This window comes from Macrobrachium nipponense, chromosome 30 (genome assembly GCF_015104395.2).
Source record: "Macrobrachium nipponense isolate FS-2020 chromosome 30, ASM1510439v2, whole genome shotgun sequence".
Taxonomy (NCBI): domain Eukaryota; kingdom Metazoa; phylum Arthropoda; class Malacostraca; order Decapoda; family Palaemonidae; genus Macrobrachium; species Macrobrachium nipponense.
In genome coordinates this window covers 48,603,687-48,623,818 of record NC_087218.1, presented here as the reverse complement: position 1 = coordinate 48,623,818, position 20,132 = coordinate 48,603,687, and the positions used below count along the sequence as shown (strand labels likewise).

At 37.2% G+C, this 20,132-nt stretch overlaps 1 protein-coding gene across 2 annotated transcripts in view; it reads right to left on the bottom strand.

Moving 5' to 3' along the window:
- Positions 1-20,132, bottom strand: part of LOC135202499 (solute carrier family 22 member 6-A-like) — a 45,049-nt gene that overhangs the window by 7,922 nt on the left and 16,995 nt on the right. For both annotated transcript variants that reach the window (XM_064231920.1, XM_064231919.1), the window contains exons 2-7: positions 15,934-16,024; positions 6,892-6,994; positions 5,668-5,944; positions 4,651-4,754; positions 1,330-1,484; positions 710-878 (exon numbers count right to left, since the gene is read on the bottom strand). In XM_064231920.1, coding sequence (XP_064087990.1) covers positions 710-878; positions 1,330-1,484; positions 4,651-4,754; positions 5,668-5,944; positions 6,892-6,994; positions 15,934-16,024 — 899 coding nt within the window. The remainder of the gene's footprint in view (positions 1-709; positions 879-1,329; positions 1,485-4,650; positions 4,755-5,667; positions 5,945-6,891; positions 6,995-15,933; positions 16,025-20,132) is intronic.

Here is a 20,132-nt window from a genome sequence, read left to right as displayed (position 1 = left end):
GGAAAGAATGTTAGACCGTGGTAAGATAAGCTGTTGTTCAAAGAGGACTAATTTGATAGAAATTAAAACACTTTCGAAAAGATTTTGATTACACACAAATTGATTGAAGGGGTATATTTCAAAGGACATTATGGGGTGTGGGACCGGATGAATAAGCCTGAGCCTAGCGGAAGTAAGTTAGAATGTACATTCCTAGAACTAATCATTTTAGACCGACTTGGACCTTAAAAATAATTTTAGAAAGCATACATAGTTAGTTTCCTCAAATTATTCTCTCCAGCAAGAATTTTGAAACAGATTTTAGTGTACTCAAGCTTTCTTGAAGAGCATCAGACTACTTCAATATCAACTAACAAAGCCGTAATGCATGGTGCCATATGAGGCATATAATTTCATATTAGCAAGAGCTTACTTCTAGCTTACCGCACGTGTATTCACGTCAGTAAACTTATCCAAGCAGTTGTGAGCATATATTTATAAGCATACATAACACTTCTTCCCAGCTTCAACCCATTTTTATATGGGGTAGCATTTATAAGTATACATAAACACATGGATGCAAGATCATTTTCAGTAAATTTGTGCGCAAGTGTGAATGACCAACCATTTACCAATAGCCTAAAAAGATAATCTATACCTTATACAAAACATGTTCTGCTCTAAATTGTCCCACCTCGTTCAACAAACTATAATAGTCAAAGCTACTCACAAAGATACTACGACGAGGAGTAACACGGGAGACGACCCAGCCATCATCAAGTACTTCCAGTTGCGGATGAAATACGCCAATCCAGCGAGGGCAGAGAGCAGGAAACTGAAGGGTAGGCCTAGCAGCATTCCCACCAGTGCTCGCCCACCGTTTGGAGTGCTCTCCAGAGCTGTTGGGAAAGAAGACAAGTTTCGAACACTGAACTGAGAATAGTAATAAAATTGCAGCTCGATAAAGTAATGAACACTTCAACATTAAAACACTTCATCTTTATTCAGCCCCTGCTTGCAAATATACTACTTGGATCTACCATCACCAGTGGACAAAATAAATCCATTGAACCGGTGGTTTGAAATCAAAAGGTCTTATCTTGAAGAGATTTTTCAAACTTACTGCAAAGTTCTAGGTATGACAGGCCACTGCCGTCGTTACATTAAATAATTCCTTATATATAACAGTAATAAAAAAAGCTCCATGAACCAAACTATCATAAGCAGGTCCTAGTGGAAATAAGTGTATGTTAAGACTCGGCCTGGTATTGAACTATATAGGCTATACCTTGGTAATGAATGTATTCTTGTCATGCTTACATAGGCACAAAGACTGACGGGAAACCTTACCTGCGCTCCAAGCAGGGACAAGGCAGGCTGACACAGCCCCTCCCGCCAAAAACCTCGTCAGGAGGATCAGCGGGTAATTGGGGGATACGACCATAATTCCCACGAAGATCACGTTCACAATCGCGCCAATTCTGACTGCCTTGATGCGACCCCACCTGCAAAGAATGACTGTTGATTTTTTTTATTTATATATATTACCCTGTTTTGCAAAGCCCAGACATTCTCTTAATGATATCTTTTGTTCCGCACTTTGTATATTATTTTGTGTATGATTTCTGACCTTCATATTCATGGCATAATATAAAATCCATGGTCGCTAACATTTATTAGAGAGTGGGCAAGAAACGAAGACAACTATGTTCAGGACATCCAGCTCTCAATTTCACCGCAATTCTTAATTAATCAAATCGCTCAGAGTAATAATAATAATAATAAAGGATGACTGTCAATATTATTAGCATTATGGCAGCCACTGACTCGTTGTGCTAACAATGGTAGGGTAAACCAGAGTCAAAATATACAGGGTCTGCTCACGAGGCGGTACTAAAACCTATCCCCGTCCCTTGTGAAACGTCATCAGTTACAAAAGGTACATATCTTTATGAAACTATATTTACGATAACATTTTCATATAACTATTTTTGCGATGGCGTTTTTTTATATAAATTTTCCTCTTATTACATGTTGCTGTACACTACGTTAAAGTAAAAAGAATGCTCTTTCAAATGATATACAGCACATTACAATTACGATTACTTTCAAACCCACAAGCGCGCACAGAAAAAATTATCTACGCACACAAAAATGTGCAATTACTTCATCCGTCAACCTACATACATTCACGTTTCGAAACTGAAAAATGGATTAGAAAGCTGATAAAATTTACTATATAATGCATAAATAAAATTGGTAGGTATTCTCAGAAATTTTCGAGGAATTCTAGGTCAAAGAAGGACCAAAATCTTTTAATTTTATGTAAATATTTACCACATTTTTCTTACATAATTTTCATCTTATTACATTTTGCCATATACCATGTAAAAGTACAAAGAATGCCCTTTCAATTGGTATATGACACATTACAATTACAATTATTTTCAAACCCATAAATGCGCACAGAAAATATTATCTACGCACGCAAAAATTATAAAAAATTAAGCGTTCGTGGAAGATCTGAAATCTAGCCCCGCCCCTTGTGAAACGTCATCAGATACATCCAGCCAGACTGACGAAAACCTTTTTGTACTTATTTTGAAAATATTATAATCGTTTGAGGCATGCATAATTAATACCTTTATGTATACAGTTTGTGTTGTATGTAAACTTATGTGTTCGGAAGTATATTTATGTGATATGAAGTGTTAATGAGAAATTTGCTGGAAATGTGTTCCCTGTATCATTTTCTTAATCATTTATTCCTTTGATACCTTATATCGTATATGATGTAATTCTTATACTTTTGATATTGTTTTCCTTTTTGTGGCCAAGTCGTGCAAATGCAACTGCCATTTTTTACACTGTCTGTATCCACATTTTCTTTGTATTTATTGCATAACAATAAGTATTCACAATAAGATTTGGAAAATATAATTAATCTATCATTCTAACCTTTATCATAAAAAAAGTTGCTTTTCAAAGTGAGGTATGAACACAGTGACAGAACTAAATACATTTCTTAAGAATTATTTAAAATCTTGATAATGTTACTACCTGAAAGAGAGAGAGAGAGAGAGAGAGAGAGAGAGAGAGAGAGAGAGAGAGAGTTGCCATGTTAAAAGAAATGGACTTGAAGAGAATACAGCAAACCAGTATATAGGTAAGTAAATAAGTAAAGAATAAACATATGAAGTAAGCTGGAGTAGCTGTGTGTTCAAACTGGTATATTTTGTGTAATAAAACAAGGTTTGGTGACTAAATGAGAGAATGGGTATTAAAAAAATCAAACATGTTACCTCTACAGATTTTATCATCAAGATTTTATGAAAAACACCATGTGATATGGGTGAAATGTATAAAAACTAAGGGTTTTTAAGTAATTCAGTGGAGAAACACGGGAGTGTTACTCTTGTGACGTCACAGTATTAGCTCCGGCCCCACTGCCGAGTTGAGCAGACCCTATATACTTTGAATGGGTATTAAAAAATATCAAGCATGTGACCTCTTTACAGGTTTTATCAAGATTTAAAAAAAAACCATGCAATATGGATTAAATGTATAAAAACTAAAGCTTCTTTAAGTAATTCAATGAAGAAGCACGGGCAGTGTTACTCTTCTGACGTCACAGTAGTAGCTCCGCCCCCACTGCCGAGTTGAGCAGACCCTATTACTTTGACTCTGGGGTAAACATCAACGTACTGGATAGCGAGGGATAAAAATGAGTCTATTGGATACATCAGCTTTGGATGATATAAGATCCATGAGTTCACTTGAAGGTTAACCAAATATGGCTTTATATTCACTTCGAATTATTATTATTATTATTTTTTATTTTTTTTTTACAAGATAATCTCATTAAGGAAAATGTCATTAGTCTGGTTGTCAAGATGACAGTTGGTGGTTGCCATAGAGGCATGGAATGATCTGGGTCCTGCAACCTCATCCCCTCTATACAAGAAATAGTGATGAAGACTTCAACACTGCAGTAAGGGAAAGTAGTTATCCATATACTGGAGATTTCTATGCAACAAGACAGTATTTATATATAATTATCTATATACCTACCTGGAGACTTCAACACTGCAGTAAGTAGTTAGCCACAAACTGGAGACTTCAATGCAACAGTACAGTTAGTAATTATCCATTTACCTGGAGACTTCAACACTGCAGTAAGGGTAAGTAGTTACCCATATACTGGAGATTTCTACGCAACAGTACAGTAAGTAATTATCCATATACCTGGAGACTTGAACACTGCAGTAAGGGTAAGTAGTAACCCATTTACTGGAGACTTCAATGCAACAATCATCAAACTAACTATAAATATTTATGTAGGCACCAAGTCCAAGGTATTAAAAACTGAGAAAACCAGCTTTGCAATGGGAGATTAGGCCTAAGCTATTTTATTTCATCTTACCCTTTAAATGGAAATAAGAAAATAAGGAATGACATAAATACTATACTGGGCGTCAATAAAGTCCTAGTACCATTAGAAGCAATAAATACTTGTAATGGTACTGGGACTTTATGGACACCCTGTGCTATTAGCAAACTATATATATATATATATATATATATATATATATATATATATATATATATATATATAGTAGTAAATCAAGGACAGTCGAAAATGAGATGAAAATGACACACTTTCGCTCCTACCTGTCCCCGACGAATCCACCCAGCATGCTGCCAAACATCGTACCAACGGTGCCCAGAGTTGCAAACAGCGGTCTCAGGTACGATCGTTCACAAATCAGGTCAAACTGAAACCAGAGAGATCATTAACATGTGTATGGACAACAAATATACTACAGAATGTGTATGTCAATAATTAATGATTATATGAGGATTATTGCAGGCCTATTTTTCTACAGCATATATTTATACCGTACAATATATATATATATATATATATATATATATATATATATATATTTATATATATATATATATATATATATATGTATAGCTATATAATATATATATATATATATATATATATATATATACATATATATATATATATATATACTATATATAAAGCTATATATATATTATATATATATATATATAGTATATATATATATATATATATATACTATATATATATATATATATATATCTATATAAAAGCTATATATATATATATATATATATATATATAGCTATATAATAAGATATATATATATATATATATATATAGCTTATAGATATATATATATATATATATATATATATATAGATAAGTATATAGAGCTATATAACTATATATATTATATATATATATATATATAGATATATATAGATAGATATATAGCTATCTATCTAATATATATAGATTATATATATCTATATATATATATATATATCAGATATATATATATATATATATAGCTATATAGATATATATATATATATATAGTATATATATCTATATATAGCTATATATATATATATATATATATATATATATATATATATATATATATGGTGCCTGTAGATATAGGTTCCCTAGGATATGAGAAATTGTTTCGGGGGTTCCTTGAAGTTATAAAGGTTAGGAATCACTGCTGTAGACTGACGAAACAATCAATATTTAACCAATCAAAGAAGTCTGTCTGAACGGCAGCGACTGTCAAAGTCAGCCCTTATATAAACAAAGATGATGATCTTCACCTCCGACATGACGGTCAACTGGAAGACGGAGGTGTCGTATTCCACGATGGGGCAGGAGGACATGGAAGTTCTGTGGATTCCGTAGCTGTCATTGAAGAGCAGCAGGCTAGCGGCTCCTCCATCATCAGCTCCACCACCACCATCACCGCCACCACCACCAGCCGGCGGTTCCGCAGCAGATGTGAGACAGACGCTGTCGTAGTACGAAGATCCGTTCGCGGCTCCTTCTGCTGCTGCTCCGTCGAGATCATTCCGGTTCGGGCAGTTTTCTCCGTCCCTGGAATTAACGAGGTCATTTTTAGCAGAGACGGAACGGTTACGCAATTGGTGGTCCATGACGTCCATTGAAGGTTTATCGCCGTTCTTCCGTATTGCCTGTGGTTAGGTATATCGCCTCAATGCTATGAGTCAATGCTATGAGTCGAATTGAGTTGATATAGAATTTAGAACAAAGTACAAACAATGGGACTTATGAGGTTGAGTTGAGTTGAGCTGAACAAAGAATTCAGACCAAAATCCAAGCATGGGACTTATGAGGTTGAGTTGAGTTGAGCAGAATAAAGAATTCAGACCAATATCCAAGCACTGGAACATATGAGGTCATTCAGCGCTGCTGAAATGGAAATTGAATGTAAAAGGTTTGAAAGGTGTAACAGGAGGAAAAACTCAAAGCAGTTGAACTATGAATCAAGTGTTAGGAGAGGGTGGTGGAAAGTAGGAAGGAAGAGAGAGAATATGAAAGGAGGTACAGTAAAAGGGACGAAAGTGGTTGCAGCTACAGGGGGCCGAAGGCTCGCTGCAAATAACCTGAATTAATGCCTTACAGTGCACCGCATGAGGTGTCAATGCTATGTGTATGGGCGAGTACTTTTAGACGCTGTCGAATAGGATGAATTTAAGTTCGACATTCCCGAATTAGGCGCTGATCGTAACTGGTTAAGTATAAGAAGTATTTAGGGGCTGAAAATGCATCCTGATCAAACGCACCCTATGGTGTAATGTCCTACTCGACAGAGTAAATATAGCCATTTCGATTTGGCCTAATTGAGAGACATTCTATTCGACAGCGTCTATTGATGGCGCCAGCACCTACGAAGTTCTCTTGACGAAGACAAATACGTTACTGTTTCTTTATTCTGGTGAATCAGTATATGACATAACCAATATAACATCAACAATACATCATCTCAACTAGAAATTGCATACAATGGTGGTGTTACTTACGCAACGCAAGCGAACATCTCAGCTTCGTCCGACCAACATCTGAAGGATAGAGGGGCATTTAAAAAGGACGCCCCCAGCAGGTGGGTTGGGTAGACCGCCATGGCTGTGGGGTAGAAAGACAAACGGGTTACTCGTGCGTTTGTAAATAATTAATACTGAGGTTTCACTCCTTTATCTTTATCTGCGTTTGTCATTTATCTTCGCTTAATCTATGCTCTCTCTCTCTCTCTCTCTCTCTCTCTCTCTCTCTCTCTCTCTCCATTTATCATTTTCATTCTCTTAACTGATTTCTCTCTCTCTCTCTGCTTTGTTTTTTTTTCTCCATTTATCATTTTCATGTTCTCTCTCTCTCTCTCTCTCTCTCTCTCTCTCTCTCTCTCTCTGCTTTGTTTTTTCTCTCCATTTATCATTTTCATGTTCTTCTCTCTCTCTCTCTCTCTACTTTGTTTTTTCTCCCCACTTATCATTTTCATGTTCTCTCTCTCTCTCTCTCTCTTTAGTTTTTTTATCTCCATTTACCATTTTCGTGTTCTCTCTCTCTCTCTTTCTCTCTCTCTAACCTCTTAGCATTTAATTCCTCTCATGTAACAAAGCTCCAATGATAATGGTCCAACTTAGTTTACTGTCAACATAAACAGCCAAACTTTGCTTTGTTGTATTTGACAAAATCTTGACACTTGCCAGTTTCTGTTGTGGCTCTGAATTACCCAAAAAACAGGTTTCTTTCAAGACTCATATAAAAGGTTGCAAAATAATCATACGTTTTTCCGAGCCGCATACAAAAATGTAACACGAATATACTTTTTCATAGAATCAAACGTAAGTAAAACGTTAAGTATATCTTACTTTCACCAAACCACTGAGCTGATCAACAGCTCTCCTGGGACTGGCCCGAAGGATTAGATATTTAGATATTTTTACGAGGTTAGGGACCAATTGGTTCTTAGCAACGGGACCTACAGCTTATAGTGGGATCCGAGCCGCATTATGTCGAGAAATGAATTTCTAATCACCAGAAATATAAATTCCTCTGATTCCGCGTTGGTAGAACGGGGAAGCGGACTCGGACTACCAAATCGGTAGGCGAGCACGTAACCCACTCGTCCAACGAGGAACTAAAGCGGAAATTTAAAAAAATAAAAAAATAAGTTTCTTCAAGGTTCGTACAACAGTGAAAATGAGTTTTTACGAACTCATGAAAACGTTAAAAGATATTTTCAGAGGTTCACATAAAGGTTAAAATGTGTTTTTCCGTTGCTCATACGAATGAGATTGCTTTTTATTTCAGTAATTATGCAAAGATGGAAATGCATATAAGCTTTCCAAGGCACAAATAGAGGTGAAAATAATTATTCCAAGGCTAAAATATGGTGAGAATATGTGTTTTTCCAGCGCTCTCAAAAGGTGGAAGATTGTTTTATTTTTTTTTTTTTTCAGGGTTCATACAAGGGTAAAATTAATTTTCTCAATGCTCCTGCAAAGGAGAAAATCCGTATTCCAAGGCTCACGATGCAAATGTGAGAATATCTTTCTCCAAGGCTTCTGCAAAAGGGGCAATTACGGGTTTTCTAAGGATTCGCTCAAATGTTAGGAACAAGCTCTTCCAGGACTTAAAAAAGGTGAAAGTACTCTTTTACTTCTGAGCGAAGTTCCTCGCTGGTCGAGTGGTTTACGCGCTCGCCTACTGATTAGGTAGTCCCGAGTTCGATTCCCCGCTCTGCCAACAAGGAATCAGAGGAATTTGTTTCTGGTGATTAGAAATTAATTTCTTGATATAAAATGTGGTTCGGATCCCACAATAAGCAGTAGTAGGTCCCGTTGCTAGGTAACCAGTTGGTTCCTAGCCGCGTGAAAATATCTAATCCTTCGGGCCAGCCCTAGGAGAGCTGTTAATTAGCTAAGTGGTCTGGTTAAACTTAGATGTACTTAACTTTATCTTCTGAGTGAAAAAGTATATCTTAGTTTTACCAGATATTTTTACGTGGCTAGAGACCAATTGGTCACCTAGCAACGGGACCTACAGGTAATTGTGGGATCCGAACCACACTATATCGAGAAATGAATTTCTATCACCAGAAATAAATTCCTCTGATTCCACGTTGGTCGAGCCAGGAATCGAACTTCGGACCACCGGAGTGGCAGCCGAGTGCGAAAACCACTCGTCCAGCGAGGAACTTAATACCTTTTTCCTAGACTTGTGCAAAAGTGAAAGTACTATTTTACTTTCAAGTGAAAAAAAAATCCGTGTTTCTAAGTATCATACGCAGGTGAAAAATCACTTGCCTAGAATTAAAACGGTCTTAATGATGACACTACTTGCCCAAACTTGCTTGACCTTGGACGCGCAAAGGCACGAAGAGAAACTCACTAGAATGTAATGAGTGCCTCCTCCTCCTCCTCCTCCTACTTCTTCTCATGGCAACTCATACAAACAGAACCACAAAAACTCATGACGTAAACTCGAAGACGTCTTTTAAAAAATCAGGGATCTTATTTTGTTCCTTATATAAAAAAAAGAATCCTTTTAAGGATAATCAAAAACATTTTTGTCAGTGTTTCGTTACTGGCAATTTTCGCATCCTTATACTACGATTAAAAAAAAAAAGTCCCAAACCAGATTGGAGAATATTCCTTTGGCCCTCTGCCAGCACGGACCTTTCCTCAAAGGCGCCTTATAAGAGTGGTAAGGCGTCGAAGGGGAATAGGGTGTCGGGTGTGGACCTCTGAATACGACCCATCCAACCGAGGCGTAACTTACTGTTACTGTGAGCTCGAAATTTCAACCTTCCAAAAAATCTCTATATAGATTTATCTTTAAATATATGTGCCCACACACAGCAGCTGTGGATCTGTCTCCCCAATCTCTTCATTGTTGGCATTACTGGTGGGCCGGGGGGGAGAGGTTGGAGTATGGTGTGTGTGTGGGGGTTGGGGGTTAGGGGGGTTTACCCACTAATTGTTACAACTATTAATAACTAGTGGAACCAATAATCTGATAAAGGCACTTGGTTGTAAGGCCCACGTGGCGGAATTAAGAAAGAATCAAGGCTTGTGGTCGGCAAGGGTGGTCGGTCTACCGCCGCCATCCCCCCCTCCCCCTAACCCGCATCAAAACCGCCACCCCCCCCCCCCCCACAACTTACGTAATACCTGCCTGCCGGGTGATGACTTAGCAAGAGGTGTCTGACCTACCGTCGCCCTAAACATGAGTCTACCTATACCTATAGCTAACCTTATTGAGTTTCAATTAATTTTAATGTCTCCATTTATTAATTAATTGTCCTCATTAAGTGGGATCTCTTCTTCCTGTATTTTACTGTACTTCCTCTTAATTCTTCCTAATGGACACCGTATTCTTAGGGAGCTTGAACTTCAAGTCAATGAATGGGTTTCATTTAACGAATAATAATAATAATAATAATAATAATAATAATACTTTATTAAAAGTAATGGCTACTTCAGCAGCGTTACACTTGTAGAGATTCTTCTCTATTTGCGAATAGCGGCTTTTTCAGTGCTACTTAAACAGGCTAGTAGAGCGCCTATAGAGGTCATGATCAAATATAGGGTCAAAATCTGTGTATATATTTGAATTACACTGATTTTGACCCTGTATTTGATCATGATCTCTATAGGCGCTCTACTAGCCTGTTTAAGTAGCACTGAAAAAGCCGCTATTCGCAAAATAGAGAAGAATCTCTACAAGTGTAACGCTGCTGAAGTAGCCATTACTTTTAATAAAGTATGCTTGAGAGAGGGTCTGCTTCCTAAGTACAATAAATAATATAATAATAACAATAATAATAATAATAAGAAGAAGAAGAAGAAGAAGAAGAAGAAGAAGAAGAAGAAGAATGGAAAAAGAAAACCACAAAATTACCATGTATAACGTGTTTACTTAGAAGTATTTACATCTTATTTTATTGTTGAGTAAAATAAAAAGTAAATACTTATAAGTAAACACGTTATACAAATTATATGGGTTTCTTTTTCAATCTTCAGAAGAAAACTGAGAGAATTTTTTGTTTGGTTCAATAATAATAATAATAATTACCAATGCCAAGTAGCATACGTATAGTCTTTGTGATATAAACAATTTCCTAAGTTTTCAAGCGTTAGTAAACCACGTCACTGCCTTCCCTTTTAATCATTTTCACTGTGTGATTAATTCCTCACGTTCTAATAGTGTAGACTGGATCATGTTCTAAGTAACATCAACGTCTGTTCCTGTCTCTTCTCCAGGTATACTTCCTTATTCGTATGAAGATGTTGTACTCTAACGTTAATCATGTTCTACGTAACTTCAGTATCTGTAATATTCCTAGTTACCGTCTCTTCTCCAGGTATACTTCCTCATTCGTATGAAGATGCTTTGCTCTAACGTTAATTATGTTCTACGTAACTTCAGTATCTGTAATATTCCTAGTTCCCGTTCCTTCTCCTGGTGTAACTCCTTATTCGTAAGGAGACTTCTTTTTATTTCGATGTCAAAAGCACTTACGTAGAGATTACAACATTTCCTATATCACAAGACTCCTGTTTGGTAAGAGAGCCTGTTTCCTCCAACACCTGGACCCAGGTGACACAATAGCTATGACAGCCATCTTCCTAATGTCATGTAGACACACGAGAGCGAGACGCACTCCCAACAATCCCGCCACCCCCCCCCCCCCCCGTCAACCCCCCACCCCCAACCTCCCAACACCCCAAAAAAAATTTCCAAGGAAATTATATATATATATATATATATATATATATATATATATATATATATATATATATATATGTGTGTGTGTGTGTGTGTGTATATATATATATATATATATATATATATATATACCCCGTCTGTCATAAATATTGCACACCAACCCAGAATTTAGTGCCATCACGTATAAATTCTTCTTCCGGAAACGATAGCTTTTATCCCTGGATTTCAACCAGTCCAAAATTTAGTGCTCTCACGTACAAATTCTTCTTCCCAGAACGATACCTTTTATGCCCGGCATTCAACCCACCCAGAATTAAAGGCCATCGCGTATAAATTCTTCCTGGAACGCTCTTTTATCCCGGACATTCAATGTTTACCAACCGTCACATCCAACACGGCTGGGGTACCCCAGGGATCATTCCTGGAGCCCGATTTATTCCTCTATTAATTAAACGATGACTTCATCGAAGCTGCGACGTTCCTTGAATTTCATAAATCGTAGACGACTTGAAATGCCTCGTGTGATCAGACGGGGTAGGAACAGCAATAAATCATAAAATGAAAGACTGGCTGGTGGAGAAGAAATTGCAACAATAAATAAAAAAAACTGACGGCAACAAGGTTGTCAATACCACTGCAAATCGCAGGGAATTTGAATGGATACGCATAAATCATGCGGATGCTTCGCTGGAACCAAATACCTTTACTCACAATTTTGAGATGCAATGACGAGCCACTGAAATTGAAAAAACAACAGTATATTTTATACTGGCATACCCCTCCTTACTCTACAGATTCATCAACGACACAAATATATAAAAAAATTATGTAAAATACCAGCCTAGGACCAATAAAAGTAATGCGTTTGCAGCAGTCGGGGTAAAAATTAAATTAACTACACGAAATGACTAGGTATTGAACCATTTAATATACTAAGAACCAGTAGACTGCTTAACAAACCGACTAGTGAGTTGAAAGGGTTCTATCGCCTTCCGAAAAATAAACGGTCAACAGAAATAATTCGGCGAATTACAGCCACACAGAGCCGATCTCCCAACACAAAAGACATTTTTGACAGAGCATCCCAAAAGGGACGTTGCTGGAGCCCACCAGTGTTCATACAACCAGGAAAGAACAGAATAGCAACGAGATAGCAACTACAGCAACTAAAGCAAAAGTATTAACCAACGAATGCTTCCTCAAAATCGGGGTAACCGTCTGACCTGCCACATGACCCTTCCCTCCCCTTCCTACCCCCACCACCCACCCCAGGGGGGCAAAGTCTTGCGCAAAACACTTGACGCCCTCACTCGAACCATTAACTAAACGCTTGCCACGAAAAACTAGTGCCGAGCGTGCAAGGCCACCATCGGTCTCATCTTATCTCAATTTATTAAATTATCAATATTCATTTCCAACTACCTGGATCTTCTTCGCCTAACACAAAGTACATTCTTATCAATTTATTCATTTATTTATATTTTTTTCCAACTACCTGGATCTTCTTCACCTGACACAAAATACATTTTTATCAATTTATTAATTTATTAATATTCTTGTCCAACTACCTGAATCTTTTTTGCCTGACACAAAATACATTTTTATCAATTTATTCATTTATTTATATTCTTTTCCAACTTCCTGGATCTTCTTCGCCTGACACAAAATACATTTTTATTAATTTATTAATATTCTTGTCCAACTACCTGAATCTTTTTTGCCTGACACAAAATACATTTTTATCAATTTATTAATTAATTTATATTTTTTCCAACTACCTGGATCTTCTTCACCTGACACAAAATACATTTTTATCAATTTATTAATTCATTAATATCTTTTTTTCCTTTTTTCTTTCCGTATATAACTTTACCTCCTCTTACTTCTTCCTAATGAACATCATATTCTTTGGAATTCTCAATTAACAAGTCCCAGTGGGCTTTTTCTATATGAATTGGTTTTATCTTCTGAATAATAATAATAATAATAATAATAATAATAATAATAATAATAATAATAATAATAATGGAAAAGTAAGTCCACAATAGTATGTCTGTTTGACAAAATCAAACAGACATACTATTGTGGATTTATTTTTCCATTTTATTAACTCAAGTGACTATGAGTTTTCTTTGAATAATAATAATAATAATAATAATAATAATAATAATAATAATAACCCTAGATCCTCCACTGTGGGTTCCCCCACTGTTTACCTTTGCATCTGAGTCATAATCAACCTTGCTATGAAGAGGCCGATGGGGCAGGCCACCTACTGATCTAATATAATCCAGGCATATCACCAGAAGCCATCGAGATGAGGTTAAAACTACAGGGACACAGGCTTTGATGAAGTTAATATTTTTTCAAGGGCATATTAGAGAATCTAATGCACGCTTACTTATAAATTTAATTCTCATTGTACGCTTTCTTGAGGGATGGTCCGAAATTATCTGGAGTTTAATAAAAACTATTACGGTGCTTTTAAGCGCAGTTGTGGTGTGGACGGTCAGGTACTGGATACAATTAAATCTCGTTTTCTTTATGTTGACTTATTATGACACAGAGAGGTTCACATCTGATGCCCAGTCACGCCTGACCAAAGAGTCAAGGCCGAGATAGTTTTTCTATCATTTGTTTTGCAGTTATGACTCTCTCTCTCTCTCTCTCTCTCTCTCTCTCTCTCTCTCTCTCTCATACCATTTGTTTTACAGATCTCCCTCTCTTTCTCTCTGCCTGCCTTCACCCCTACCCTAACCCCACACCAGATGAATAGAGAGAGAGAGAGAGAGAGAGAGAGAGAGAGAGAGAGAAGAGGGAGAGAGAGAGAAGAGAGAGAGAGAGAGAGAGAGAGAGTTGGAAGTCGACGAAAACCCTTGTTTACCAGCAAGGACTGTGAGCACACGTGATACCAAGCCCACACTAAGAATAGAGAGTTGAATACCATATAAAAATACTCACAGAGTCTAGGGAGCCGTTTCGAAGGCAAACCCCGTCTACTACTACTACTACTACTACCACTCTCTGAACAGAAGACCCATCAGAAAGCCCAAGGGCAGGAGATCAAAACCGCTATACGTAAGTCGTGGGTGGAAGGCCCTGGCCTGAGTGGCCTCGCATTCCTCCGAGGTGTACAAGAATGGACTGCGGAGTGATGAAACGAGGTTATCACAGGAATATTTTAGTCGACGCTTCATCTCTAAAATTCCTTATTGTAGTTATATATGTAGCTTATGGCATCGGTTGCAAATTTCGTTGTGCAAGACGACGAGGAAAAGTGATCGTAAAATGAGAGAGGAAATGAGAAGAATGGAAAAGAATTTAAGAATGCATGTTAAAAAAGAACACAAAGAGAGAGAAGAGAGAGAGAGAGAGAGAGAGAGAGAGAGAGAGAGAGAGAGATCTTAAATACATACAGATTGTGGTTGGTTTAGAAGAAGCTGGCCTTACACCAGCAAGGGCTCTTGCCTAAGAGCGCAACTTAGTTAGGGTATGAAGATTTAACTGGAAGAAGAAGCCTGGTGTGGACCTCTGGTAACGGCCCAAGCAACTGGAATGTGAATATATGCAACGGAATGCAATGAATGGTTTTGTCAATGGATATAGGGGAAAGGTAATGTAACTGGTGTGCATGCAACACAGGAAATTAATTCAGATGCAAAGAGGGAGCGAGAGAGAGAGAGAGAGAGAGAGAGAGAGAAAGTTACAAGGATTAGGATGTCTCAAAGACTCGTTAGTCCATCCGAGGAGACATCTTGTGCTCACTTTATCTGTAGGAGCAGGTTTTACTGTTCATTCAGTGTCCTAATGATTTTGTCTAGCTTTCTTTTAAACTCTTCCACACTGTAAGAGAGAGAGAGAGAGAGAGAGACGAAACACAAATAGGTCAGATGTAAACAAAGACGATTTAATACATTATTATAGTAGATAAGGTTAAGTATATCTTAGTTTAACCAGACCACTAAGCAGATTAATAGCTCTCCCAGGGATGGCCGAAGGGTTAGATTTTGATTCTTTTTTACGAGGCTAAGAACCAATTGGTTACTAAGCAACGGGACCTACAGCTTACTGTGGGATCCGAACTACATTATATCGAGAAATGAATTCCTAATCACAAGAAATGAACTCCTCTAGTTCCGCATTGGCGACAGCAGCGGGGAGCGAACTCGGGCTACCAGATTGATAGGCGAGTACGCAACCCACTCGTCCAATGAGGAACTATGGAATTTAGAACATCACTTTATCAAAACCTTAAAAATAAAAATAAAAAATAAAAAATTCCCACAGGCCTAATTTCGAAGCCTCAAAGTATCAAGAAATCCTTTTATACTCACTGAATATGGGGAGCAACAGGATGATTACCTGCCACCTGCCAAATCCGATGGCACTCAACATGCCATCAAATCCTCCCTCGGTCTCAGGCTCCTGAAAAGAGAGAAAAGTTAACAAGGCGTGACCCGACCTCCAGCTTACTCGGGACGCGTGCAAGATTTACTCCTCATGCATAAGTTGTAAACATCATATTCCCAACTTTTAACATAAATTAAAACATGCTAAAATTTACGGTCGAATAGAGCCTTGTTTCACCAACGAAAATTAAGATAAATACACTATATTTTATTAGAAATAATTTTTCTGTACTGTTTAAGAGGCACTTTCGTTATTTTTTTACAATTTCATTCTAGGAAATAAATCATAAACATCCTGTCCTAGAATTCCTGTATCTTTAACCCAACGCGAAACACCTTTTGCAGACCTTTTAAGGCTCTTCCATGGACCTTTCCTACCCCCAACAAGAACAATAACAACAAGAGAACTTGGGAGTAGAAAGGTTTGAAAGGTGTAACAGGAGGAAAACCTCAAAGTAATTGCACTATGAAACTATTGTTAGAGAAAGTGGAAAGTAAGAAGGAAGGAAGATAAAATGAACAGTTAAATGAAAAGGAAAGGGTTGCAACTATAGATCATGGATAAGTACGCTGCAAAGAACCTTAAGTAATGCTTACAGTGCACCGCGTGATGTGCACTGACGGTACTATCCCCCCTATGAGTTTAACTAGATCTAGGGTTTAGGCCAAAGGCCAAGCACTGGGACCTATGAGGTCATTCAACGGTGAAAGGAAAACTGATAGCAAGACGATCTGAAAGGTGTAACAAGAGGAAAACCTCAAAGCAGCTGCCCTATGAAACTATTGTTAAAAGAAGGTGGATAGCGAGACGGAAGAAAGATAATATGAATGGAAGTACAGTAAAAGGAATGAAAGGTCTATCCCCCTACGAGAAAAGTTGTAAGGCTAACAAGCTAGTACTTAATGACATCATTAGAGAGCTGCCATGCCGCATAGCAGTGAGGCTGGCTTGCGAACGCTGACCAAAGGGGGGATGGTGGTGGGAGGGTTCTCATGGTAACACTGAATAATATTAACCGAGTCCGGAAAGTATCGGATACTGGGGTGGTGACAAGGAACCCGTTCACAATATATCAGGATTCTTAATATGAAGATTCTCCCATGGAAATTCTAGTAAAACTAATCAAGGGCTTAAAACAAAAATATTTATCGGGTTTTTAGTCGATATATATATATATATATATATATATATATATATATATATATATATATATATAAAGAGAGAGAGAGAGAGAGAGAGAGAGAGAGAGAGAGAGAGATAATATACTATATATAAACTATATAAATAAATATACACATATATATATATATATATATATATATATATATATATATATATATATATCAGCGAATACCACGGGAAATGATAGTCAGAAATCCAGCGCTTTCGTCTTTATTCAGACATCGTCAAGGAGCTCGTTGACGATGTTTGAATAAAGACGAAAGCGCTTGGATTTCTGACTATCATTTTTCCCGTGGTATTCGCTTATTTATGAAGTCACGTGCAATCTACTGTGATTTTTAAGCATATATATATATATATATATATATATATATATATATATATATATATATATATATATATATATATATATATATGTAAAGATATTAATATACTATATATAAACATATATAAATAATATACTAGACATATATATATATATATATATATATATATATATATATATATATATATCGAAGATTTCAGAGTCCAATGTGCTTCCATCTTCGAAAGAGAGAGAGTGCGTCTGTTGTTCTCTCTCTCTCTCTCTCTCTCTCTCTCTCTCTCTCTCTCTCTCTCTCTCTCTCTCTCTCTTTCAACCAAGAATATATTCAAACAAAAGACAGCCGGTAATGCTCTTGCGGTAGAATCATGTGGTTTCACTTTCAGGCATAAAGTTAAAAGAAGAAAAAAAGAAAAAAAAAAAGAGGACCTTGGAAGCCCCAAGATGAGCTCCACGCCTTTTAAGAGCATTTCCGGTTATTTCTGGTTCACCTCCTTCCCCCCACCCTCCAACCCACCCAACCCCATCTCACGAGAAATTCCAGATTACCAAATCTTAACCTTCACAGGGAATGATAACCCTCCGCACAGGAGCTTCCGGAATTGTACAACCCGGAATTGTACTACGTACGGTTACTGTAGTCACAGCGCTGAAATGTAGTAGACTATACTGGAGTTAATGTAGTACAAACGTACTTTGGCCTGATTTCCTGTGGTTTAATTATTGTATAATAAAAGACAGATAGTTAAAATATATGAAAATGGACGAAATTACGTATCCTCTGAGAAAACGAAATAAAGGAGAAAATAATGAAGTAGTACAATTATAGTACTATGCTCATTTTTTGCTTGATTTCCATCTGTGTACTTGCTGCGTAATAGCGGAAGGATAATTAAAGTAAATATAAATTGACAAAACCATCCTTTAAGATAAACAAAATAACAACAAAACATGGAGAAATCGAAGATACTAGACACAATAAGGACAGCCAGCAACCAATTAGTCTATCTAAACTAGGCATAATAAGGGCAGTCAGCAACCAATTAGTCTATTTAAACTAGACACAATAAGGATAGACAGAAACCAATTAGTCTACCTAAGCTAAGCATAATAAAAGCAGCCAGTTAGTAAGTTCTGTGCGAATTCCTATCCTAACTTTCTAGCTCCCACCTCAAAGCCCAAGCGTACTGACTTCATCGTGCAAAGCCCAGTCCATTGTCAGGTCACATTCACTCTCCCCTTCAGTACTCGATAATAAATCAAAGGCAACTTCCTTATACTCACTCCAATAATTAAAGCCCGAATCACTCCCCTGTTTCAATCCAACTCAATTGTGCCACTCTATTGTTTGAGTTTTGTTCATAATAACCCCATGGTTAAAGCCTAATCATAATCACTCCACTGGCTAAAGCCCACTCATAATAACTATACTGATCAAAGCCTAGTCATGATAAACTCCACTGGTTAAAGCCCGCTCATACTCACTCCAGTGGTTAAAGCCCATTCATACTCACTATGCTGATTAGAGCCTACTTATATTCATTCCATCATTTAAAGCCCACTCGTACTCACTCCACTAATTAATGTCCACTCACACTCCACTGGCTAAAGCCCAGTCATAATCACTCCACCAATTAAAACCCACTAATACTACACTGAATAACGTCCACTCATACTCACTCTACTGGTTAAAGCCCACTCATACTCAATTAGTGATTACAACTGACTCATTCACTCCACTGATTAAAGCCCACTCATACTCATGTCACTGCTTAAAGCCCAGCCATGATAAACTCCATTACTTAAAGCCCACCTATACTCATTCCTCCATTTAAAGCCCACTCACCCTTACTACACTACTGAAAGCCCACTCATTCTAGTGGTTAACGCCAACTCATACTCAATTACTGATCACAATCCAGTCGTACCCCACTGGTCAAAGCCCACTCATACTCATTTCATCGTTTAAAGCCCACACATACTCACTCCACTGAATAAAGGCCACTCATATTCACTGCACTGATTAAAGCCCACACATGCTCACGCCACCAGTTAAAGTCCACTCATACTGCGCCCACTAATTAAAGCCCACTCATATTCACTCCTAAGATTAAAGCCCACTCACATTCACTCATACTACTCCACTGGTTAGAGCCCATTCATAATTAATCACTGATTACAACCCACTAGTATACACTACAGTGATTAAGGCCCACTCATACTCATTCCATTCATACTCACTCCATTGCTTAAAGCCCATTCAGTAATTCCCATACCAGAATCACCAATGCCGATACAATAATCACCAAATCCCATACAGTAATCACTATATCCCATAAAATAATCACTTAATCCCATACAATAACCACAAAATCCTATACAGTAACCAAAGGCCATATGATAATCACAATATTCCATACAGTACTCATCAAATTCCATACAATAATCAACCCCATAATCACTAAATTCCATACAATAATCAACCCCATACAATAAACACCAAAGCCCACACAATAATCAATCAGCACCATACAATAATCAATCCAATACAATAACCACCAAATCCTATAGAATAATCAATCCCATACCATAACTACCAAATTCCATACAATATCAATC